The sequence below is a fragment of the Chelon labrosus genome (assembly GCF_963514085.1).
Source record: "Chelon labrosus genome assembly, chromosome: 13".
NCBI classification, from domain to species: Eukaryota; Metazoa; Chordata; class Actinopteri; order Mugiliformes; family Mugilidae; genus Chelon; species Chelon labrosus.
This window is the reverse complement of record NC_140346.1, coordinates 12,281,652-12,307,996: the sequence shown is the minus strand read 5'-3', so window position 1 is coordinate 12,307,996 and position 26,345 is coordinate 12,281,652. Positions and strand designations below refer to the sequence as shown.

The window sequence follows — 26,345 nt, the reverse complement described above, 5'->3', positions numbered from 1 at the left end:
TTGAGCTGAAAATACTCAGTTCAACAGCAAAGCTCTGGATAAATGTTTTAAATGCTGATGCAACTGCAGAATACCATGAGTTATATCATCGTGGATGCATTCATCATTATTTTTGGTATTTATAGGCCATCAAAACAGTTGTTGTTGACAGGCTGTACATAAAGTGAACACAACGGGGACAGCGAGTGGGGTTTCTGGTTCAGTTTACACAGTATACTCTGTGTAAATGTGATCCACAACTTTCATAGAGTGTATACTGTATATTAACAGGTATCATAGAAAATAACAACCAATTACCACCTGCTAATAACCAGTTACGTCATGTCAACCCTATTAAACATACTCATTGTTTAGTTTTCAAAGCACTATCAACTTGTTACTGACCAGGTGTTTCCGGAGTCATCGCTCTTTCCGAAGGCGCTGTAGGAACCATCGCTGTGTTTGTAGGTGAGCTCCCTTTGATATCCTGCAACACACGCCAACAAAACCTGCTATTTAGAACCAGAATCAAAACCTTTACTGTCATCGTATTCAACGAAATGACCCTCAGCAGCTCAAGCGGTGCAGTCAAAAAACACAGCGCGGGACATTTTGGCAAAAGGATGAGATGGCGCAGGGACCCAATAATTTACATTACAAATACAAAAAAAAAGTGCAGTCGGGTGCAAGTATAGCAGCGACGGCAAAGTTTCTTCCGTGTGACGATGGCTGTGGAAAATAACAGAGTCTGGTGGTACATATTTTTCTGTAACATCTGCTTAGGCGGTGACACTTGAGCAAAAAGGCGGTGTCCAGGGTGGGTAGTGTTCTTAATGATGTTTCTAACTGTACTGAGGTAGCGTGACCTGGCAAGGTCTTAACTCCTAAGTTTTTGTGGCGTTCAGTGCCAGGTTCCTGTACCTCCTCCCTGTATGCTGTCTCATTCACCCCGAAACATGAGCATCATTACATCTACCTCAGAAGATAAGGCCCTTTTACTCAGTTCAGTTCTATTTATCCGCTTGCAAAAAACACATGTGACAAATTTGTGCTGCTTCAGCATTAAATTGGTTAGTCTCAGTTGTGCACAGTCGTATCATAGAAGAATATATTTAATTGCCTCAGATGATAACCTCTACTACTAGAAATAGAATCTTATTCCAACATCCAGTATGACATAAGTCCCCAAACACCAGACAGTGCACTGGTACTGCTCTGAAAAGTATTTGCTACCAGACCTTGAGGTAACAATATAATTTAGCAAAAACTTCTGAATAATACTATAGGTTATTTGAGCTGGAATAAAACTGAACAGAGTCACAAGAAGAAGGAAAACAAATTGGGAGAAAAACGGTTGGAGTCCCCTGGATTATCAGATCAGATAGTGTCAACAGGTTGATGGTTCACTTACACTGAATACCCACCTGTGTCCTGGATGTTTTATAGCACTGAATTTCCCAGACATCAGTCCATCTGTCACATGGTTTTGTTTTGCGTGTCAAAATTTCAGTTCTTATAGACCAGATCGACCCTAACGGATTTTTGATAAGCGCTCGGGACTCACCGCTCTCTAGGAAGCGTGTTGCCTTTTCCAGAATACTCTCAGTGAGCTGGCCGGTGCTCTTCAGGTAATTGAGGATGAAAATGTTGGGAGCAAACAGCACCATGTTCTGCTCTCCGCAACCATATGGCATGGCCAGGAGCTTGTCCAGGTTCTTCATGGCCCGGCCCATCAGATCCCCTGTAGAACAAAATAGTAGAGGGTGAAAGAAAATCTAAAAAAAAATACCCTGCAAACATTGACAAGGCTTGAAATTAAGTGTTGCAGTGTAGTGTGACTGACCCAGTACAGAAACGGATGCTCTGGCTGATCCGGCCACAAACATCTCAGGCATCAGAAGAGAGATTTTCTTCTCAACAGGTCCGTCTGGCAGCAAAGAAAGCACAAAATAAATCACTCTCTACTCTAGGTAGTAATGTTTTTGTAATATGAATCAATCAATATGTATCTTTTATCAGATAAACACAAATGCTTCTCAACAATTATGAGTGGTCAATAAGGATCAATCACACTGAACATCCGTGAAAACTTCAACCTTTGAGCCAAGCCTCTACAACACTTATATTTCTCAGGTGTCCAGCTTTTCTCTTTGTTCTGGATGAGAGGCTCCAGATGGCCCTTTATTCTGTGACTTTCAGATTTCAAATGCTGATCTGTGAATGCTCACCTGAGGGACAGAGCAGAGCGTTGTGACCGACCATCTGGGGTGTTCCTTCAGCCTTGTGGAGAGAGATAAGGGGCAGTGATGCGAGTGTATACAATTGATTTCATTAAGCCCTAACAACACAACCTCAATAAATTCTTCTAAAAGAGTTGAGAGTTTTCAAAGGACCGAAACATCACATGGATGACCCGGACCTTTGCACTGACATGCTCCTGCCTTATCTTGAGCAAACGTTGTCGTTTATTTTGATGCAAGAGTTTGACTCACATACAGTCTCCTCTTCCTTACTGCTGTTTGAGTGTGGTTTGATAAAAACTACAGTAATCACTTATTTTGGGACCGATCCCTTTTTCAAAAAGGCAGAATATATGTATGACGTGTCAACAAAGGAACTTGAGACTGTTTGGGAGTGTGGTTTCAAAATGTTGCAATCTGCTCATCACGTGTGCAAAAATGAGTAAAAAAGAGGCTATAAGCAAACTTATCCTCTCAAAAAGAGGCCACAGCACAGTGCCCAACTAACTACTAACTATACGACAGCTAGAGGCAGCAGAAAATTACACTATGAAAGGGAGTCAGAAAAGCAAAACAGTAAGCTAAAAGTTGCTAAACTGCAGCATTAACTGCAGAGTTCATGAAAACTGCAGAGTCAGCAGATAATTATCTCAGCCGTAACCGCTGGAATTTTGACCTTTCACCAACCTTTTCTTGTCAAAACACAACATGTGGGTTCTAACAAACATGGCAAAAGTATCTCCATCCTCATATAACATTTGTAAAACATTTTTAAGTAACATTCCTGTTTGCTAGCCGTGATTGTTCTTCACTGCAATTGCTGGCACGCTGCTTTGCTTCTTGGTACATTCTTAAAGGGGAACAACCTGGACCTTATTTCTGGCATAAAATACGATCATTTACTCACCCATATAACTGTGGTGTAATTTGGAGTCATTCGGACGATATTTAGATCAGCGTATATCCATATAATGGGAGTGAATGGGGCACCGAAACGCAGCCTCTAAATAACGCATTATCTGCCGCGAAACTCATTCATTTCACCAATATTTTGTTATTAGTTTTCTAGTGCTATTCCTCGTTGAGTCCGAAGTCACCGGTTATCATCATCTGTGGTCTGTAGATTGACCTACTAACCTCTGACCTGGATGATGTCATCTCTGAGCTTGTTTATCTATAACGTGCTACTGCTATTTTTTTGCAACATGGCTGAATATTTTTCCGATTCTAAGGTTGTGGACGACAACTTTGTTTATGATGAACGTCCTTACCGCTTTGAGCCAGAGTATACGGATGAGGAGCTAGTTGAAAGAAGGATGCGGAGGCAGAGAGAGGAAAAGCTGGCCAAAGAACAACAAACTGTAGCACGTCCGCAAATAGATAACAGGTAACTCCGGACTCAACGGGGAATAGCACTAGCGTATTATAACAAAATATTGGTGAAATGAACGAGATTCGCAGCAGATAATGCGTTATTTAGAGGCTGTGTTGCGGTGCCCCACTCACTCCCACTATGGGTTAGGTTAACGCAGATCTAAATATCGTCAGAGGGTGAGCAAACGATCGTATTTTATGCCAGAAATAAGGTCCAGGTTGTAAAAAACGTTAGTTCCCCTTTAACACCAACTGTCCATCTGTGAGATGGTTTTAAACTGAGAGAATCAACGTGTTCAAAGGAGCTAATCATTAGTATTAGCATTAACTAAACCAGCAGAGTAAGCTAGTCTGTTATGTTTAAATGCACTGGGTTTACTTCCTGGTGAACTGGCAAAATAAAACCTTTTAGGTCAAATTAAATCTGAGATTGTGACATGTCACTTGGGAAGTTGTAATTGTTTCAACAGACAAAGCTTAAAGAATACCCCTCACAACCAAACAGGGCCATTTTGTTGTAAACACATTCAGCTCCACAATGCCCAGATGATCTGTGTGACTACACCACTGCTACTCTTCTGTTAACCACAGAAACCCAGGCAATATATTTGACTTGCAGAGCTTTGCTGGTGCATAATTAGTTCCCAAAGAGAGCAACTTCAGGCATCTGGTCAAAAATGCTGTGGGCGGAGGAAGTCAGGCTAGCTCCCAGGCTGCTCAGTCCCAGATGTGATTAAAGAAGAGTCAGTACTGAAAACATCAATTCGCTGCAGTCCTACTTACCTTTGTTTTAACTAAAGTTGTTTAACTAATTTTTTTGTGATATTTCGTGTCACTGACCTCCACCAGCAGGGTGCGGATGACTGTGTCGATCTGACCCATGTCGGGGACGGTGGCCACCTCGTTGCCACACAGCGCGTCAGTCTTCAGGGCCTCAGCGCTGACCTTCAGATTTATCTTACCTGTGTGCAAACATACAGAGTTTCATTCTCAAAGTGAACCTGTATTGATTCCCTTTCCCTGTCACACTGTCACATTTTGTGCACAGAGGCGAAACGGCTTCCCATCCGCTTCTCTATCCAACTCATTATCTTCCATGTTCTTCCGTGCCTCCTCTCTGTGTATTCCTTCCTCCCCGTTTCCCAACATATTCGCCCTCATTAATCCCCATTTGTTGCCTTATTATAGTGCTTCTCCCCCATACGGCTCTGTCTCCCACCCCCTCCCTCCCTTCCTCCACAGCCCACAATCCTTCACACAGAGGACAAGTACAGATCACCCCCCGAGGGAGAGGTTTCTGAGTGTTTCGTCAGAGATACTACCTGACTTGTTAGTACAAGTGATTGTCAGCATTCCTCTAAGGGGGAGTTAGAGAAGCGCAATTTGACATTCATCAGAGCCTCGTCTCCATGCCTGCTGATGGAGGCTGATAGAAATCCCATGCTTTCAGGACAGTGTGTCTAAAAAACAACAGGCGCCTGTCTTTGCTTCCAGCAGTGAAGACGCAACAGCTGTCAGTGCCCTTAATGAGGATTAATTAGCTTCTACTTTAGTTTAAGACAGTAAGAGACTGTATTGGATGGCACAGACACTCTCTGCATTTTATTTTAAAGATATTGAGATTACATTATTGGTAATACGATACCAGTGAAATGTCAGATTCCTTTGTGTTAATGAGAAGCCGTGGAGAGCAGAGCTGTGACTGGTAGAACCCGAGACCAAATTAAAGTAGCCAATCAATAAGAAAACAATCCTGCAAGAATGTATATGTTTTGATTAGTGTTTTCCTTTTTACCGTCGTAACTGCAGTCTGAAAAGCCTCTAGAAGAGCTTTAACAAAGAAATTACCCTTTCAGTGTTTGCATGTGAACTCTAAATTACTGCGTTTCATTTTCCAAGATAAACCTTAGTGTGTTAGAGCTACATAAATACCAAGACTAATCTACTCTATACGTTCTTGGCTAATTATTCATCTATAAAAATGTCAGAAAACCGTGATAAAATTAATGTAGATTACAATTAAAAAAGCGAAACTTACATCAGACTTTTATCAGAAAAAACACTGGACAGATATAATATTTTTGTAAATTAAGCGGTCACCATTTTATTTTCCTTCCGCAATAAGGTTGATATTTCTGTGTAGGTTACAAGTCATCCTGGTCATGAATATATTGAACCAAGGCAACTGGGGAGTTGAGGTTTAAACAGGAACATCTATGGATGGTGAATTCAGTTTTGATCCTGGGGAGAAACGTCTTGGGGACAGATGTTAAGACTGTTCTCAGTCCACCTGCCATTGGGTTTTACAATTTAACATAGATGGCTTCCTCGACTCCTCCATCTGCCTTGTGGACGCTGTAGTCCTTCTAAGGAGTGTCCTTTGGCCTTCAGGTATAGGTGGACAGGTGAATCACGGCCTGGTTCAATACAGGCCAATAATGGGCCATTGCGGTACCATTTATTGGGGAAGGAAAATGGGAACAAAACTGTTTTCTCCGATTACAGGTAAGTATCTGGTCAATAACATACAATAGTCAAAAAGTTACTTGGATAAAACTTCTTGTTGATCAAATAATTGTTGTCTGCTCACCACAGGGATTATTAAATCTGCATTAGATTAGGTTGCACTGCCACTCTGACGTTACATTTTCAGTCCTCTTTGACTGTTTGCTTCTCAACTCAATAGTAAACAGGACTCGTTTAAAATGATGATGACATACTTCCATACTGTTGGGCTGCTTTGGCTAAACTGTACTTAAGTCAGGGAATTTAAGCATTTCACCACTGGAAGTTTTCACTCTGTGCTCTCAGATGCATTAGCACGCACTATTCATGACACCATCGCAAACAGTTCTCCATATGTTGTCTTGCTATTGACTTGATAAGACACAGCATGTTTCGGACAATCGTCTGCAGTGATGCGACATCTATGCAATTTAGGTAAGAGGCCTGGAAAATCAAAAATACTGACATGCATTTGAAATATTCACAGTCACCTATCTGGTCAAAAAAGGCACAGAGTCTTAGCAAGACCACCAAAGGAACCAAAAACAAGGCTGAAATCTACAGTGAAAGTTCATCGTGTCACATCACAAGTGAGTAACACTGACCAGACAATGCGGTATAATAATTCCAGATTAAACGGAATCGAGCCAGCATGATTTCTACTCAGTTATCTGTTCATACCTAGAGCGGTTGGAGTTACAATCCATGAGAAGGTCCTGCTCTCTTCCCCACACAGACATATACGGTAGTGGCAGCCATCACAGCTTCTATAGGTGTACTGGTCTGAGTCAGCCAGTGTCACCTCCACCTGCAGACAAACACACCAGATATAAGTATTTAAAAATAATAACACACATATATTGTTTTGGTACGTGATGTATGTCAGAGTTTTTGTTCGGATGAATGGCTAGTATGTGCATGAAAAAACCTGAATATTTACCATAATGCATTTGGTGAGGTAATTGAAGACGGTGGCTTTGAGTGTAAACACCTCCCCTCGGATGACAGAGTAGGGCAACGTGAGACTAACAAAGAATGGCTGAAAGACGGTGAGTCCGGTGTTGGGCGACACACCGAAGCCCACAGGGGAGATGCAGAACGCTCCAGCAGCCCACTTAGTGATGGTGTCAGGGACCGTCTTGTTCATATCCACTAAGCCAGTTTCACTGTACAGACAAAAAAGCAAAGGTGGAATTAAAAAGTTTGAAAATGTAATGTTTTGTGAGTGGAAACATAACAGTATGCACTGGCACATAATATTATTGTGTTTTAGCATTGGTGTATGGCACATGGAGATAATCTCCATTCTCTGATGGGTTTAATTTATTGTCCATAAACATTAGCAAATATTGTTAGTCAGAGATAACCCACTTGAAAATGCCTCTACCAGGAGAAAAAATAATGGGTCTAAAATAGTAGAAAAACAGTTGACGCTGACAAATAATGCCATCTATATACAGTTAAAAACACTATGTGCTTCTTATTGAGAGGAAATGCTGTAACTACTTGTATCAACTTGGTATACATTGTTTACAGAAAGGTGAATTCCCACCACATCTGGTGGACATTATGTGACCTTCAAAAATAATATAAAACAAAAGTCAGTGGCAAGAGAGTAGCTACTTTTTGATCCCGTTGAATTGTCCTGTAAAACACACTAGTTATATTTGTCAATTTAAATTGCCAGTTGTCCATTTTAAGTTACTGTGAAAGTCAAGAAAGTTGGAGACTGACTTTGGGATCCAAGGAACAACACTGTTAGCACGGCTAATAACAGAGTTTAGTTTGTAGTTACACAGTATAATCAATATGGACTTAAAGTGCAGCAATGACAACAATTTTTATACCCAGTCCCATATTTCCGAGGCTTAAAAGTGATTTGATGGTGAAGAAGTGATGAAGAAATATACTCTAGACAGCTTTTGCTTTTTAAAGTTCAATGTCTGCACATTTAGTCTATATTCATTATGTAACCATCATGTGCCTACATTTTGGAGGACCTAAGTGCATATGGGGAAGTCAACATTTAAAAATGACAGAAAACCTCCTCTCATTAGGCTTTTATTAAGAGAAATGAACACTAGTCTTTCTGCCAAATGAATTTCGCACATGATTTCTGCGTTGTCATATCACTGAATCTTTTGCTTCGACAAAACTGTTTGACAAGGTACCCTGCTTTGAGCTTTTGACATGATATAATATTGTTACCCAACAGCAACAAGGTCCCAGATCCAGGTCTCAGGGAAGAATGTTCTGACGATGGTCTTTTTCTCCTCTGCTTTCCCTTGCATCGCAACACCTGAACTCTGTGGCATCATGTTGAAAGCCATGGGAACAGGGGAGTCTAGGACATCTAGGAACACATGGATAAACAAAAAAAAAAAAAAAAAAAAAGAAGAAGAAAAACATCATTATACAAATATACTTACCCAACAAAAACCAATTCCCATATCCAGGTCTCAGGGAAGTATGTTCTAACAGTCTTCTTAGTCTTTTCATCTTTTTGTTGAACAGGGATAGCATCATCATAATCACCTCCAACAGACGCCATCTCTAAATAAAGTTTAGAGTTGAACAGTTGTCTCTGAGCTCAGTGCCAATGGGCAGTGGAGATAACATATAATACCAGTGGACCATGAAAACATACCATAGTCGTATTCGTAGGCCCTTTGACGCAGGCAGTCATAAGGTTTTTTTACATCAGAGTTTGTCACCATTTTGATTCCAATTTCCTGGAAGCGGAGATGGAGAAAACCAGATAAGAAGCAGTATATCTATATGCCGTGTATGACGCGATCATTAGCAATGACACAGAATAAACAAGAAATTAAAACTCAAGTGCTGAAATAAACGATTGAATTGCTGGAGATCCAGAAAGATAGACAGACAGAATGAAGGGCAACAGACATAGGGAACAAGAGAAAGCAAGAGGGAAGGGTAGTGTATATAAAAAAAGAGGCATGGATAGAGAGAGATTTGTAGGGAAATGGCGACACTAGAGAAATGGACAAAAAGAAGTAAGGATGGAGCGAGACAAATACAGAGATGGTGATAGAGGTTGAAACAAAAAGATATTAAGTGCAATGGAGCCAAATCAATGACAGAAAGAACGGACAGAACTAGTAAAGTTACAAAAGAAATAGGGACAGATGGAAATACAGATGATAGATACAAATTAAGCATACTTTATATTTAAATCTACAATTAAATGCAAGTTATTGATTAGTTATTATTGCCAATATTTCTAGTAGCCTAAAAATATAAGGAAGTGCCAACTTTAAAGATGCTGTAGACATCATTCCTTTCATCGATCGGTCCAAAGTAGAACGAACGTCTTGCTCGACGAGGAGCCTCAGTGGGACTGGTCTTCGGTTCCATCCCTACTGTTGGTTCTTCAGTAGGCAGTAATGTGGGTGGGATGTCAATTGGTACGTCTGGCTGTGGCTCTGGCTCTGGCTCTGGAATCGGCACGGGGATGCAGGGATACGGCTCAGAGTCGTCAACATCATGCTCGTATCCCGACAGCTTTGATACAGGCAGCTGGCCGTACACCTGAAAATATTAGTGCACGTTCAGGCCCAACAGTCTCAATATATTGACGATTAATGTCCACTTTTCCCATGCGTGAAATCAAGGTATTAAGCTATCAACAACGCAGACACCAAGCTAACACGTTGGTACAAGCAGGTCAAAGTAGCACAAATGTTGGTGTCCTACGTAGCCAACAGTGAGTTTCTTTTCTGTCTGCAGCAGGAGGACGCTCTGGTCGATGGCTCTGACGGAGCATATGGAGCCTGGGTGAGCCTGGAGGCTCAGCGTGGTCGTCTCTGCTGGAAGCTCCTGGAGAGAGGAGAACTTCAGAGACACCTGCGGAGGAGACACCGTTTGTTTATCCTCATGTTTAAAATACACATCTTTATATTTCACCACATGTCAAAGTTGCTTTTAGTTGTTTTAAGTCTTTTAATGTGGTATTGAGCTACCTTGTTTTTGAGACAGAGCTTAACGGGGAAGTCCTTGCTGTCGGCCACAGCTTCTCCACTGGGCATCACGGTGTAAACTACCACCTGGGCAATTGGTGCCAGGTCTGTCACTTGGGTGAGTGGTACAGACAACTCTCCTTTGTTGACTGTGGCATGAAACAGACAAAGAAAAGTGGGAGCATGATGTAACTATAAAAATACATATCATTTTCTTTCTTTCTTTACATCCCCTTGCACATTATTCTACTACACCCCAAAAGATGCAGCCTGTGTCTCCCTTGTGCCTCCAAAACAGTTGTGACTCATCAGAGAATGGACATGGGACTTCTTTACTAGTTCTGTCCGTTCTTTCTCTGTCATTGATTGACAGAATGTTTAGTGGGTTTTTGGGTCATATGGTTGAGGGGAGGGGCCTCTGTGGATCAGGCTTGTTCCAGTGCATCCCACAGATACTTGATCAGTTTGGGAAAGACTTAAGTCTTTGCAAGGAAGCCCCATGGCACAAAGGAATAATGGACTGTATATCAGGCTTCAGATTCACATATAAAACTAGCAGAATTCATTCACGTTCGTTATGGTCCTACCATGGGACCTATTGTCAATAAAACTACAGAATATCAACAGAGCCAGGACATGCTTTAAGATTAGCCTTTGTCTCGTTAGATTGGATAACATGAGTTTGTACCAGTTCCTGCTTTAACAGCCACTGGGACACGGTCGTGCTGCACAATGGCACCTTTGGACAGCACCTGGGGAGGAAAGACAATACAGGCAGATAAATTTAGCACAGTTTTTCACTGAAATGGGTGAACAATTATAGGATCTATTCTAACAAACACCTTTCTATAAAAAAGAGACCGAGCGGCTGGAACTGCTGCTCAACATTAGTTAATATGATGGGTGAGATGTGTGATCTAAGTAAAATAATGCTTGTCACAGTCATCATATTAAAGAGACGTGTGAGAATAGCCATTTATTTATGTTCACTTAACACAAACATTAATCACAGATGAACTGGTATTTCATAAAACGTAAGTAAAGACATTGAAATATTGTCTCCCTCACCACTTTACTGAGGGTCGCGCAATGCCAGATTCATGTTAAAAAACAGAGATTAGATAAACCCAAAACTCATACCAGGTAAAAGAAGTCGAGGACCTCCTGTCCCTTCCTCAGCTCCTCCCCCTGGATGATATACTGAGCACGCACAGTCGCATCTTTGTCACAAGGGAGCGCCCCACTGACTTGCAGGAGCTTCAGAAAACTCCTGCTCTTTGAATAAAATTCTGCCGCATGGTGGTAAGCTGACCTGAATTCAGGTCTCTGCAAACCAGCCACATATGGTTGGTGCTCCTGCTGATCTTTGGCATTTGCCTGTTGACAAGGTAAGGTCAGAGGTCACGTTTAAACCCGGAAATCGGTTTCCGCTTTCTAAACATGCATCAACAGTGAAAAAACTAAAAAAAAATAGTAACAATGTATCCAAAAACAGATTTATAATGAACTGGCTGTTAATAAAAGTCTAATAAACAGGCCCCGGGCAAAAGTCACAGAAAGCATTAACTGACCTTCAGAGTCACAGTGTCCTTCCAGAGGGAGGTGTCCAGAGAAAACGACGCCATGCCTTTCAGGTCTGTGGTGAGCGTCACTTTTTGCGACTCCCCGGCAACCAGGTACACCAGCTCATTGGCAGCAGGTGTTTTGTCTGGACCAACCATTTTAATCTGCAAACAAGGCAGAAAGAATGGTCAGGCTGTGAAGAGACTAAAACGTCACGATTCCCCATCATGGTAAATAAACTCTATGTCTGTGGTCAACTCTGTGGTGCTGTAGGGCTAGGCAATGGTGACACGAGCGTGAAGGTGGCACAAATTGGCAAAAGGGCTCATCAGCAAGTCAAATCATATGTGCAAACCGCCCTTTAGGGACGATAACTATTCACAATAGATCTCATGGATCTCTGTCCAGTAACTGCTAAGGTTCCTCGTCATGGATGTGATCAAGTGGGCATTAAGGTGGCACCAAAGGAAATGGCAGGACTCTCCGAAAATGACAACAAATAACAACTATAACAAATGTATTTCCAGCAGATACTCTTCATTTCTTCGGTCATTTTAGCCTCACAAACGGTCGGTTGCATTGTCTCGTTCTGCTTTCTTCTGCGACAGTTTTATGGAAACTAACAACCATATCAGCTCAACAAACCATTTCTAAAATTTAAATAAAATTATTAATGTTAGAAAACTGATGTCACACTTATTAAATCTCATTGGCTGTCCTTAAATTAAGGACACTAAAGTCATTAGTATTCATCCACTGGGCTCTGTAGATACAGTGTATGTAACTTATTTCACAGCAATTGTCCAATAGATTCATCCTTTGGGAATAAGTCATACTGTAAAAAAGGTCATATGAAAATGAATAATGTACGTTGGCGCTGTGTTGACGGCACACTATAGTTCCCACTGGTCATTAAAGAGACTGGTCACCTTTCCCTCGAATGGGATGCCATGCTTGTAGGCTGCAGGGACGTCCTCAAAGGTGATAGTTCTCATGATGCTGCTGAAGCTGGTCTGCCCGTGGCCTTTCAGAGTAACTCCTAGATGGTAGTAAACATACAGATCAGATCAAAACCCATCAGTAACTAGTGCTGTTGATCAAATGAACAATATCGAGCAATTCAGTCAACTTACCCGTGCCGTACTCCTCCATTTCAGCTGTCACCACAAAACTGTCAGCGTACATGTTCCTGTCCGGGGCAAACTCTGTCACGTTCACAGTTTGTGTAGCACATCCACTTTTATCCGTCTAGGAGGTAATACAAATAACAGCTACTGTTAAAAGAAGGCCGTGAATACAGCAATTTTTTATTTTTTTTTAACATCTGGAATACTCACAGTCAGTTGATAAGTCTTGCAGATGTCTTCTCTACGAGACTGGTAATGCCAGTAAAATCGGATGGCATTTCTACACAACACTGCCATTACTGAACCAACAACTGGTTTCCCATAGGTGTATCTGTTGGAGACGACCCAAGGACACAAAGGTGGATTTTAGGAAATTACAACATCATGTTACCTGTGGATAATTCTTGAAGTCAAACTGGATTTAAAATGATCAGTGTAGACACAAATATAGGCACATACACAGACTATATACATTAGTTAGGACACTTGTCAGGTTGTTCCATTAAATATTTCTAAACTGCTTAGTAAAATGCATATTAACATAACTGCAGTATCATTATGGTTTGTATTTCCTTGGAAACCCCTAACCCTGAGGAGAACCAAACTAATCATTTGGCTTTAATGAAAATACACAAGTATATTTTTCTATTCTAAACATCAGTCGCACTATTAACTGCTTTCAGTCCTGTTTAAGCGGGACACTCACTTTCCACAAATCTTAAGCTCTGCCTCCTTATCCAGGATGGTTATCACACTGGGCAAGTGAACCTTTACTTCATACTTTGGTAAAACTAAAGCAAAGGAATCAGAATAAAAAGATCAATCACGTTGTTACTGTGGTAACAATGAGGAGACACAGCTTGATTTTTGTAATCATGTAACGGCACCACACCGTATTCCTTGATGTCAAAGAAGTGGGATATTTCCTCTCCTTTGTTTGTCAAGGCGGTGATCATGTAGCGTCCTTGCACTGCCTCAGGAATCGTGGGATGCGAAATGTCCAGGATACCCTGCACAATGGGCTTATCCAACCACTGGGCGATGCGATTTGAGTTGGGATCCTACATGCGGCAAAGACAGATTTGTTGAAGGCTTTGATTTGGTGCAGTGGTAGTGCAGGCAGTTTGGAGCTTCCAGCTCGTTCATCTCACTGTTCCTGGACTGGATAGTACTGTTATCACACTTCTTTTGATACTGACCACTGATCCAAAATACATAAAGGAATAGACTAACTGCTAAGATACCACATGTCGCTGGTTTCACTTCATCCAGGTACATTTGGTGCTAGAATATTAATACAAATAATGCTCTCTATTTCCCTCCCCATTCCCTGCCTGCCTCCATTCTGTCGCCTTCAAGTAAAAAGGTAAAAATGACAAATAATCTCGACAAATAACTAGTCAACACTGCAGCGTCTCTTGACTTTCTCATGCAAATGAATGGTTGACAAATTCAGTGTTTCTCACCTGGATTGCCACTTCACTGTACTAAAAGGAAAAGAAACAATTGATTAGCTTCACACAGAATTTGCACAATGTACACGAAAAGCAGTTATTGTTGTTGTATATTTTTCATTAGTTTTCATTGTCATTTAGTCTTTGATGTTCGTCGTCAGTTCAGTTTCATTTTCAGAACTGGTTTGTTACTTAAAGGTTTAGCGTTAAAATGTTTAGTTTTATGTGCGTTTTTATTCATTTCAGTATAAGCTTTAGTTCTTTTTAATATTATACGGTGGCATTTGTCGGGATGGAGAGCGATTCAAGGAGTTCAAAGCAGAACAAACTAAAACATATCACTTTCCGCAGATAGATTTGCACCTTGTGACGTGAGAGATATGTAACATCCCGGTCGTAACAAAGATACATCCTCATCCTTGCTGACAAATTTGACAAAATCAAAACTAAACATTTGCAGTATATTTAAGTTTAGTTTGTTTTTTAAGTGCTGAAAATAGTTTTGTTGAATTTTCTTACAGTTAAATTATGTCTCCCCCCCCCCCATTTTAAGTTGTAAATTAACCCTTTAAATATCACCCCTAGTGTTCTCAGGCGGTATTACATGTGCACCGCTTTGTCAAAGACTGGAGCGCTTTCGTTTTTTGGTGAGAGCAGATTAAGGCTGGGTTTTACAAAAGAAACCTATTTTCGGATTTAAATCAATCTTGATTTGAAAGATCCGATATTGATACACAAAATACACTGATGATTTTTTTTAAATACAGGTCCTTTCATTCATCCTCTCATTAGAAATCGGGCTGCAGTCTTGTGAGATTGGTTTCACCACGCAATGAGATTAGTCCACAAGTGAAGGCGATCCAAAAACATGCTCCAATCTTTTTTGCCTCCTCCAACAACTGTGCTCTTTATCTTTTGCACAGTTTGAAGTACAGTTTGCAAAGTTGTTGTTTCACGGTTGTGCCATCATCCATTTGGGAAAAGCTACCCATGGCTACTGAGCAGGTGCTTCCTTTGAGCCTTTGTGCATAGTGAAAGCAAAAAAATGTATTATCACTTCAATTAAAATATCCTTTCTCACCTTGGATCCGTTTTAGTAAAATATAACAACCTTACTATATCCACTATGTGTACCTGAACATATTTGTAATTGCTTTCCTGTAAATGTCAGTTTTGTTTATAGTAGAGAAAATATAAATCTTAGTTTTTTTGTGCATAAAATTATTAAAAACACACAATGAATATTCTTATTAGATAACAGCCACAGAAACATTTAGGGTATTATTTTTTTTCCCGTTGTCTTACAGAGTGGAAAAAATGTGACATTTTCATTACAACCGTCAGGATTTACCAGGTTACAGAGAGCCACTTTCATCATGTGATATACGTACATTTGAAAGGATTTCACGTTCACTGCAAGCAGTCATCTTTTCATCCTCTCATCACTAACGGAAAAAGCCTTGAGCCGGTATTGATTCAGATGTTTGGGTCAAATGCAGTGTGTGCCAAATGAACTCTGACAGCATGTTTATCACACTACTCCACACAGCGCTTGACACCCACGCTGTCTTCAAAATCAACAAACAGCCCTTCTTTCACCTCCCACTCTCCTGAACCAAAATAGACCTCGCTCTTCAGATTCACTGACTGCTTGGTGGAAATCGCAGACTATAAAGTTGAATACACACGTTACACAATGCCATTCGGTTTGGAAAGACCGGGATAAACGTATAAAACTTACCACTCGGCTAACAGGGATGAAATCTGTATCCATGGAGACAATCCGGAAGCGGACTTTAAAGAAAAGAAGGAAATAAACAATTACCATCAGTGTGATCACAATGAGTAACGAAGACAAAGCAAAACATCATATTGTAAGGCAAACTAATTAAGTACTAAATATAAACAGAAGTAAAATTGCAAGCAATTACAAAGGGGTCCCAGACAGGGATCCCAAACAGGCGTCCCCACCGGTGTCAGACATTCTGCTGCAAGCACTCATTTTTCTGTGTTGTCTCTGCATCTTTGTTATGCTTCCTTTCAATGTGCGACCTTTGACATCTCCAGTTCCCATTCCTCCTATCCTCCCACCCACCACTTACCCCCACTAACAAAGGGACAGAGAAACACACACACGTGCCTTTCTTGATTTTAGAAATAGTTGCTACTGCGCCCCCTAGAGGTGCAATGTCATCAACTCTTTTCCATAAAAAGATGAGTTTCATGCCATTAGGACGTGGCCTGGCCGAAGAACTGTGACGGTTTTGGGTATATCTGGCCGTTTTGCTCGAAAAATTAAAAAGGAGTGTGTGACCTTTGACCTCTCCAGTTCCAATTCCACCCACCACTTCCCTCCACCAACACAGTGAAAGAGACGCACACACAGACATTTCACAGGGTCTTTGTCGAAAAAAATAAAAACTAAAACTAAAAACAAGATTTCAGCAGCCCTAACCCCATGTCACACGGTTATGAAGTTGCCTGACCAATTTAGAGTGATTTTCCCAAAAGTGAGACTCGTCCATAAATAGAAAATCAGAAGGTCTTTGCCATATGAATACCAGAGAATTCGGAATTATATCAACATCAACATAGATATATATCTCTCTGTGTCTGTGTATATCTCTCTTTCTGCACTAGATTTTTTTGGAACTGGAAATTAAAAAAACCTATCCCACAACTTCTTGAGGAATCACCGTTGTTCTGCGCACCAGATAGAGACACGATTCCTAAAGTTGTCAAACGGTGGCTCAGCATTATGCAGATATAATGAAGCAGTCCCAAAATGTGCAAGCACAGCAGAATTGCTAAGTGGTGCAGACAGGAAAATGTGGGCAACATGAACAGCATGACTGTAGCGGAGGATCATTAATTCCACCACACAGCGCTACTTCCACACATATCTTCCCAGTGGACTCTGATTTGTGACAACACCTACCAGTCTGCCCAGGTTTGTAGATGGGTTTATCAGTCTGGACAATATGGATAAAAGCAGGAGGCTTAATGAGGACTTTAGTCTTCTTGCTCATCGAGACGGCCGCCCCCTGAATTGTGACATCAATGGTTGCCACAGTTCTCCTCTTCACTGTGGGGACCTGAAATACCGGCAAACACACATCTGTCAGAGAGGGCTGGAAATATTTAAATCTTCAGGATGAGCGGGAATAAGAAGGAAAGAAGGAAGGAAGGAGGATTAGGTCTTTTAAATTTGGTTTCATACAGAGCCACAGTTTGTGGATGACAAATGCTTTTCTAAACTGCATGTTTTACTTTTTTGGCTGTTTTTGCTGAGAAACATCTGGCACCTATAATGGTAGAGGACAACTGCTTGGTTCGCCGCTGATGTTGCGCAACCACAGACCTATTCCTCAAGGTTAATTACAAAATGTCGTCATACTTGTATGCCATGTGTTTTCACTTCGTTAATGTAGTTGCTGTTACATAGCAGGCTGGAACCACCTCTAAAAATTTGAAGGGGGTATTTTTTTCATATGTGTGATGGGGCTGTTCACCAGAGGAATGCAGGTAGATGGCTAGCCTCTGGCAGAAAGCGGTCTTTGTTTAGTTGCAGAGAGACAAATGCCAGACCAGTCGTGCAGTACGGCCAAATGGCGCCGAACAAAGTGAAACCGAGTGCTGTCACAGAGCTGATTGGGGTCGACCGGTCGCTCCAAATCAATATGGAGCAAGGTCTGTGAGTTGCATAATAGTCAGCAGCGGTGTGACAGAAACCAGAGCAGCGATTTACAGAGAGCTATTGGCATTGACAGCCACAGTGGTGGCGCCGGCTGGATAATTAGGTACATAATGATGCCAGGATTTGTGCCATTAGTTTAATGGATGCTGAGGGGAAGAGGAGAGGAAAGTACACAGCCCTTGGAAACCCTAAAAATCTCTAAACATAGTTTTTACTGTATTGCGCTAAACTGATATGATACACTTGTCTGCTACTTATCACACCGCATGCACACATGATGCATCTGACCTGGAAGTTTAAGCAGCGGTAGTAGTACTGTTTGACATCCTCCGAGAGGATGATCGTGTTGCCAGAGTCCACACTGAGGGTGATAGTAAGAGTGACGGGCTCGGTGGGGTCGTGGATCTGGGCACACAAGGTCTCCTGTTTCCCCCCCGTCAAACGGGAGCTCACAGTCACTGCAAAAATTCTGCAGGGAGAAAGAGAACACAGAAAACATGCTAAATGGAAAAGGACATACTGTGCTACAGACCTGGGGCCTCATGTACTAACAGCTGCGTAGATTTCCACTTAAATCGGGACGTAAGCTCAAATCTACAAGCATTTATAAGCACATTTCCTTTGTACATCCAGATCGAGCTTACCGGACCCCTCCCTGTCCACGCCCCTTTTAAATATGCAAATCCCGGTCCACGCCCTTTTTAAATATGCAACTCTCTGTCCACGCCCCTTTTAAATATGCAAATCCCGGTCCACGCCCTTTTTAAATATGCAACTCTCTGTCCACGCCCATTTTAAATATGGAAATCATATTTAAATTGACCCTGCACCTGAGATTCCCCTCTCTGCGCGATCAGAAAACGAAAATATAAGAATGAGTAAGACGGGAAAGAAGAAGAACTTCACAGAAAGAGAATTGGAGACGCTACTGACTGGAGTGGAGATGCGTAAAATGTGCTCTTTGGCACGCTGCCACAATGTTTACTTGCATTTGCGCATCACGTATGATCTTCCTGTTGACATTTACAAATTCATGCGATGGCGCTTTTATATCAATGTGTGTGCAGTCGATAGCTCTGATTACATTCAGAAAACCGTCTCTGGCTGCAGATTGCTCTTTTTGTTGACCTGTTCAGATGCATTGTGGGTATCTGATATACCTGGCTAACATGCGGATAACTCCGTCCCACGCGGCTGGCATGGCTCTGTTCAGGGTCGACCGGCACAGTCCCGATCGGTCGGAGTAATAGTTTTCACATTGATGACAGTTTCCCGGCATCACCTCTAAGTGTCGCCAAAGGATCGACATCTGTAGAATCCTACTTACGCCAGCAAAATAGTTGCCGTAGGAATGTACGTAAGTTACGGACCTTTCACTGTTGATACATCTGAACTTTTACGTAAATGAGTACTTACGTAACGTTTTTGTACTTACGCAACGTTCGTACATGAGGCCCCTGGACAACAGCAACAGCAGAAGAAGCCCACAGTGATCATTATCCATATAGCCAGTGTGTATTTTGCAATTGTGAGAATGTACGTATACATCATGCTGCCCTCCAATAGTGTCGTCTTTGCAGTGTTCATGAGAAAAGTCTACATGAACAGCGGTGACGTGTTTCTTGTCATTTTCAGAATTGATGGAAGTAAATGGTAAGTTAATATATTGCAATTTAATTTCTTTGTAGTTTTCTGTTATGAATGAGCAAAATACTGATACTTTCAACGGCTCCGACTATTTTATATTCCTTTACATTTCCCATTATCAGGTCGTTAGCTTGCCAACTATCAGCCTCAGTGGCTTCTAGATGCCAACAGTGTTGTTCTCACGACTTAAGGCTGATTTACAATTTGAGTGCCAAGAAAATTTTGGAATCCTTTTTTTTGTACCCACTAAGAAAATGATTTCACCCTGATTGGACTTGCCTGTTGAAACAATTTTAAGTATGAGGCGAAGGTGAACACTGGGAGACTGATTTCAGAATAAAATAATATTTTATAATAATCACGTCAAATGTTATGAATATTGTGAAAGTTGTCCCTTGTGGTGATAAAAACCAAAAGGAATAATCAGTCTCATCGGCTTTTTAGCATCTTCTAGTTCATTATATTGGTTTTACGCAACTTTTAAAACTACTGATTAGTTTCTGTTGTTTTTGTAGTTTTTTAAATTTCTTTCCCCGCATCAGCATAAAGCCTGGGAAAAAAAAAAAAAAAAAAAAAAAATCGATTTTACACTACACAACATCCCACAATGTCACTTAGCAACGAGCCCCCGTTTGGGCATGTAATATTATTAGTATACCATCCTAATAAATAAAGCCATTAGCAATTGTTAAAAAACATAGAGGGTAGTTTCTGAATGCTTTTTCAGAAATTTCATCAAAAAAGTAATGTTTGGCTTGAAAAATATACCATCTACTGAACACTGATTTAAATAATTATCGTGCTCATTGTTGTTCATCCTGGTAGCTGCTGGACCGCCATCTTTGTTTTGATTGAGAAACTGAATATGTGATGAGCGAGTTCAAAAACTTTTTTATTCATTTAGTTGATATTTTTAGTGAAAATTTGAATCCTAATGGTTAGAAAAGCCATTGAGGACTCAGAAAGCATCTGCAGAACAACAGTTTTGCATTTGTTAAAAAGCTGATCAAGCTAGCTCCGTTACCTGACTGTATGCTAACGGGCCTATACGAGGAGCACAAACTGGACCTATCTATGCTACCATTTGAACACAGTCCAACATTTAGCAACTGAAGACTCAAATATTTTCCTCTGGAGTTGGCAGAATTCAAAGCAGACCTAATGAAGGGCAAATATTGGACTTACATTCATCAAGTTCCCAAAAACACGAGTCCGAGTAAATGTTAATGCTGCTCCCCGTTTTTTTGTAGATGTGTAAATAGTTAACACTATGCTAACACATGAAATGTGACAGCGCTGTGTTCATAGCTAGTTTCTACTGCAACCAAGGGGCCGAAAAATATGTGAAAAAAAGAGGTAAAAGTAAACATTTTATGTGTGTGTTTGCATGTTACTTGGGTGTTTCCATTCTACGGTACCACCTCTGCATTTAAACATGTCAGATGCAAACTGTGCTTCAGACATGCTGACGTGCAATATAATTATAATGTGGCATGGCTACTTTTGGCCCAGCGGATCTTTGATCATTAATAAGAAATCATAGTACTTCTTTCGCCACCAATAAAGACATGATATCTGAGCAAAGACTTGGAATGGGGTGTGAATTAAAAATTCATTCCAACTGTAAATCACACGAAACCACACTGGAGAAGACTTTTAACGGGCGTGTTATCTAGATTCAGCCACCCTACTGGATTGTCATGCTTGGCACACATGGGCCTGCTGCTGCCAATGAGAAATAAAGGACACATTTAATTGAGTTTTGGGTGGTGCTGCTGAGAATATTGATGCAGTTTTTCTTTTCTTTTTTTTTTTTTTGCCAGAGAGAAAGTTGCATTGGGATGATGATTAAAAGTCATTTGAGTCTGATACTAAACTATGAAAGGCATCTGGGTCATGATGAGCACAGTCCAGATAGCACACAAAGACTACAAAACAAAGGTCAGGACTGATACCAACTTGCAGAGACGGGGAGTTTTTGACTTGAGGACTTTTTTTGATTGGAGAAAAAAAAAAACACTACTTCTTTTTGGCCTTCCAGCATAATAAAAACATCATGCCAGATATATATTTCACACATCATTAGCAGGTTGGAGCTAGTTATTAATCAGATGGTGGTAAGTGGTAACAGATGGGCCACAAACACTCGCACTGGTGATTGCATAACAGTGTCCTGAGGCCAACCGGGACTTTCTGCCTCGCCAGTGGGACGATGCAGGTTTTCGGTCCTTAACGGTACCAAACACACTCAAACATGAACTCACAAAAACAATGCAAACTTTTTTTTTTTTTTTTTTACTTTATCACGTGCAGCTGCATCTACTACAAACGCCGCGCAGTGTGCGTAGCTGCTGGACGAACAAAACCAAACTTTTGCAACAGGAGATGCATGGGGTTTAATCCAAAAACCGTTTTACTTACGTATCATTGAGCTGGGCCGCCGTCGCAGTGTGCAACAGAGCTGACGCGAGCATGACAGCAAACATTTGGAGGACAGGTGCCATGTCTGCGGTGCAGAGTCGGCGCTTCGCAAGCAGCTTCACAGCACGAGCGGACCGGACAGCACCAAAGGAGGAGGAGGAGGACGCACTTACAGTCCGCTACCCGCACTGCGGCCCGCAGAGAAACAGCCGAGGGGACGTGCAGGGTGCAAAGTTGCTTAAACGGAGGGGGCGGTGGCCGAGGTTTGCTGTATATAACACTAAACCACCGCCACCCCCTCCCCCCTGAGTCACTCCCCCCAAAGTTCGTTGGACTCTTGCAGCCTCCTCCCTATTCCCAAAAGAGCTGCACTTCCCAAAAACTGAATCACATAATCCTGCCTGTGGCCGGCAGTGCACTCCTTCGGTTTCCTAAGAATTTCAAAACAAACAGCAGTTGAGGAATGAGTGGGTGGGAGAAGGTGAAAACACAGGGGCCATTGTCCTAAACAGGCATGATGACATGGGGCAGTTTCAGCAGTGGTGGGCAACTACAGGCCTGGCTTCAACAACTGGTATTGATGACAACGGAGATAACGCAGCTAACTGCCTGTGGAGCCGTTTAAAGGGAAGTTGCCGTTTTTTACAAACTGGACTTTATTTCTGGCATAAAATACAAACCCATATAACTTTGTCATTTGGAGTCGTTCGGAAGATATTTAGATCTGTGTGTATCCATATAGTGGGAGTGACTGGGGCACCGAAATGCAGCCTCTAAATAACGCATTATCTGCCGCAAAACTTGTTCATTTCACCAATATCTTATTATGATACGCTAGCACTATTCCCTGTTGAGTCCGGAGTTACCTGTTTGCAGCCATGCAGCGGTTTGTTGTTCTTTGGCCAGCTGTTCCTCTCTCTGCCTCTGCATCCTACTTTCAGCAAACTCCTCATCTGTATACTCTGGCTGAAAACGGTAAGGACAAGGTTGTGAACAAAGTTGTCAGAGTGGTAAAAATATTGAGCCATGTTGCAAAAAACTAGCAGTAGCAAATAACCTGCGCAGAGATGACACCATCCAGGTCAGAAGTTAGTAGGTCGATCTACAGACCCCGGATGATGATAACAGGTAACTCTGGACTCAACGGGGAATAGTGCTAGTGTATCATAACAGAATATTGGTGAAATGAACAAATTTCGTGGCAGATATGCGTTATTTAGAGGCTGCGTTTCGGTGCCCCAGTCACTCTCACTATATAGATATACGCGGATCTAAATATCTTCCAAACGACTAGAAATGACACCACAGTTATATTGGTGAGTAAACAATCGTATTTTATGCCAGAAATAAGGTCCAGGTTGTAAAAAAAACGGTAATTCCCCTTTAAAGAGGCTCCCTTCAGTCATTTTTTGCAATTAGATCAGGTATTATAAGGGTTTATGTTATAAATCTAACAGTTGTAAGTCTTCGTCAGTGCACAGTCCTAACAGCCCTACATCTGAGTCTTTTACCTAACAAACATTCATAATTTGATCGACTGTAGGTTGATCAGCTTTAAAATAATCACACTGTAAAATGCACTTTCAGGTACAGCATAGGCAGAGATGTGGAAAATTAAGTTTGCCAAATAATCTGTTAGCCATTACTTGTTCCTATGTACCACTGTTTATACTGACAACTATTACTGGATTGCTTCCGTGCTGAAGAAATCTTAAAGACTTGTTGGTCCACTTCCTACCCCATTACATGTAGTGAGTTACACTGCGTGCTGGTCGGTTTTTAAACCATGCCTGTTGACATTTTAGTGAATCATTTTGCTGTTAACAGATGTCATTATTGTGAGATCTTGATCAGTTATGAGATCACGCCCTAACTATGAGACACAAAATACAAAAATAGAAGAAGACATTCAGAATCTACAAGTGGAACTTTAAACTATGCAGTGAATGTACGCTGTATATAAAAACTGCTCACCTTTACTGATATTTACAACTACAACATGATAACTACAAGTTTAGCAGTCACCTATACAATGAATGACTGTTGACATGTGGTCGCTGCACAAAAAAAAAAAAAGAGCAGAGTTCACATAGACAGTCATACATCTGTCGTCAGAGCAACGAACTGCGACAATCAGTCTAACGGTACCATAACATCAAGAGCAGGACTAACCGACTGCTGAACAGTTTTCTCCCACAAGCTGTTAGACTGCTGAACAACTGATGTCTCCCGGGAAGGGCACCGTGCACTTTGCACTTTACTTATTTTATTGTAACTTAAGTCTTTTAGTATTTGAACTGAGCCTTTTAACTTATTTGAACTGAGTATTTTATCTATTTTGCTAAGTCTGCACAGATCTCAGAGAGAAACAGTTTCATTCTGTCTGTATTAAAGTTGTATGTATGTCAAAATGACAATAAAGCTTGATATGATTCGATTTTGATTTTGATTTGATGGAACCATGGCAAGTGTGCGATGATGTGGCATGACTGGAATATTCAGAACAACAGGAGTAGGAAAATGTCACTGGTGGAATTAAGTTCATCATTAGTGTTACAAGTCATCAGCATCACTGTCTGTGCTGACAGACTCACTAATTGTGCGCTCAGCTTTGCCCACAATGTTCATTCGTATCGACTGATGTGAGCAGTGGAAACACGGCGGAGCACAATGAGAGAAAAACAAAGAAACAAAACAGCATCGACGCAACAAAACCGTGATGACATGAAATCATGACTGCAGCGATGAATCTCCCTGCCACAGGTGCACGCTGGGAAGCCATCAGACACGCATGCTGCCAGTGTGATACTGTCAGGTGTAAATTAGCACACTGTGCAGCTGCGTTTTAAATCCCTGCAGCTTTGGCTGGGTCCTTGCTAACCCGCATTTAAGCTGTTCAGATGGTAAGTGACTCATAGTCACCTTATAGTGAGACACATTATACATCGATCAGGCATAACATTATGACCACCTTCCTAATATTGTGTAGGTTTTCCTTGTGCATCCAAAACAGTTGTGACTCATCAGAGAATGGACATGGGCCTTCTGAGGGTGTCCTGTGGTGTCTGGCAACAGGATGTTGTTAGTGGGGGCCTTTGGGTCCTACGGGTTGAGGGGAGGGGCCTCTGTGGAGATCAGGCTTGCATCCCACAGACACTTGATCAGTTTGGCATCTAGTGAATTTGGAGGTCAGGTCAGCACCTTTTTTTCAGGTTTTTTGAGTTGTTCCTAAACCTGAGGGTGGCTGCTGCCATCAAGGAGTGTCATTGCTATGGGGTGGGGGTGTCTGGTCTGGTCTAGGTGGGTGCTACATGTCTAAGTAACATCCACATGAATGCCAGGTCCAAAAGTTTCCCAGCAGAACATTGTATTGTCACAAGATGTTTAATGTTATTTACTTCTCCTGTCAGTGGTTTTAATGTTGTGGCTGATTAGTGTAAGCTCCACAGGGTACCTAATATTAATATGGGTCAAGCTCTAAGCCACATTCTTCCAGGTTGAAATTTGGATTTTTCTTCATTGATTATGTTTGCTGTAAAGTGACAATGATGTGTGCGTCTTTAATGTAGTTTAATTTGAATGTTGTCGATAACAAAGCTATTGAACATCTTCATCAATATTATTATCCCATTACCAGCACTAGGATCCCATGAGTAGATGGGGCGGTAGCAGCTCAACCTGTGTCTCTTGGCAACAACAAGCCTAAACCAATAACCAGAGGGACATGAGTAATTTAAACACACAGCTGAAGGAATCTGGCACAAGACATTGAGCATCAAGGGCAACTGCAGACAACACCCGTCATCCTGTGAGACACGGCAGAGGGTAAACACGAGGAGAATTCCTCTCAGGATATTAAAAATCTTCTCTCTGACACGCCACACTCCCCCTCTCCATTCCTGTGTGAGGACAGGACAGAGAATACAGATCAGCAGAGACAGTCGTTTCCACACCCACCAGAGACACAGTGTAGTCTGACTTTCCCAGTCACTGAAACCTGCATGACAATACACAGGGCAAGTGTATTGTGTTGAGATTTTAATTCATTTCAGGTTTGCTGAGAGCCTGTTTGCCGCTAGACTGGAGGCGACATGGTGACAGTCTCCAAGATGTGTTTCCTCCAGCTCTTCTTTTGTCTTCTTTTATCTTTTGTCTCTTCCTGCCTTTGATCTGTGCCGCAACAAAAATCAATCAAATGCAGAAATGAATGGAACAGAAATGGTTCCTAAGTACAGTATGTACCTATTTGGAAATTGTAGGCAGCATTTTCTCATTCTGGTGTGAAATATATGTAGAGTGCTTCACTGGTGGTTTAGCCTTAATTTCTGGATGAGGTCAGAGAAATTCCTCAGGACAGA

The 26,345-nt window shown here is 41.5% G+C and overlaps 1 protein-coding gene across 3 annotated transcripts in view; it reads right to left on the bottom strand.

Moving 5' to 3' along the window:
- LOC311498207 (alpha-2-macroglobulin-like protein 1) overlaps positions 1 to 22,262 on the bottom strand; it is a 29,750-nt gene extending 7,488 nt beyond the window's left edge. Inside the window, exons 1-26 of one of the 3 annotated variants that reach the window (XM_084558694.1) lie at positions 21,988 to 22,262; positions 18,208 to 18,388; positions 17,161 to 17,317; positions 15,964 to 16,016; positions 14,235 to 14,255; positions 13,661 to 13,829; positions 13,475 to 13,559; positions 12,979 to 13,099; positions 12,775 to 12,889; positions 12,571 to 12,680; positions 11,650 to 11,805; positions 11,219 to 11,455; positions 10,767 to 10,830; positions 10,082 to 10,227; positions 9,816 to 9,965; positions 9,375 to 9,650; positions 8,746 to 8,830; positions 8,634 to 8,651; positions 8,307 to 8,451; positions 7,039 to 7,264; positions 6,780 to 6,906; positions 4,434 to 4,555; positions 2,208 to 2,259; positions 1,823 to 1,906; positions 1,544 to 1,720; positions 385 to 466 (exon numbers count right to left, since the gene is read on the bottom strand). In XM_084558694.1, coding sequence (XP_084414820.1) covers positions 385 to 466; positions 1,544 to 1,720; positions 1,823 to 1,906; positions 2,208 to 2,259; positions 4,434 to 4,555; positions 6,780 to 6,906; positions 7,039 to 7,264; positions 8,307 to 8,451; positions 8,634 to 8,651; positions 8,746 to 8,830; positions 9,375 to 9,650; positions 9,816 to 9,965; positions 10,082 to 10,227; positions 10,767 to 10,830; positions 11,219 to 11,455; positions 11,650 to 11,805; positions 12,571 to 12,680; positions 12,775 to 12,889; positions 12,979 to 13,099; positions 13,475 to 13,559; positions 13,661 to 13,829; positions 14,235 to 14,255; positions 15,964 to 16,016; positions 17,161 to 17,317; positions 18,208 to 18,388; positions 21,988 to 22,070 — 3,242 coding nt within the window. In that variant the 5' untranslated portion in view covers positions 22,071 to 22,262. Of the gene's footprint in view, positions 1 to 384; positions 467 to 1,543; positions 1,721 to 1,822; positions 1,907 to 2,207; positions 2,260 to 4,433; positions 4,556 to 6,779; positions 6,907 to 7,038; positions 7,265 to 8,306; positions 8,452 to 8,527; positions 8,652 to 8,745; positions 8,831 to 9,374; positions 9,651 to 9,815; positions 9,966 to 10,081; positions 10,228 to 10,766; positions 10,831 to 11,218; positions 11,456 to 11,649; positions 11,806 to 12,570; positions 12,681 to 12,774; positions 12,890 to 12,978; positions 13,100 to 13,474; positions 13,560 to 13,660; positions 13,830 to 14,234; positions 14,256 to 15,963; positions 16,017 to 17,160; positions 17,318 to 18,207; positions 18,389 to 21,987 lie in introns of all 3 variants that reach the window. The other 2 variants (XM_084558696.1, XM_084558695.1) reach the window with 2 other exon arrangements.
- Between the last annotated feature and the right edge of the window lie 4,083 nt (positions 22,263 to 26,345).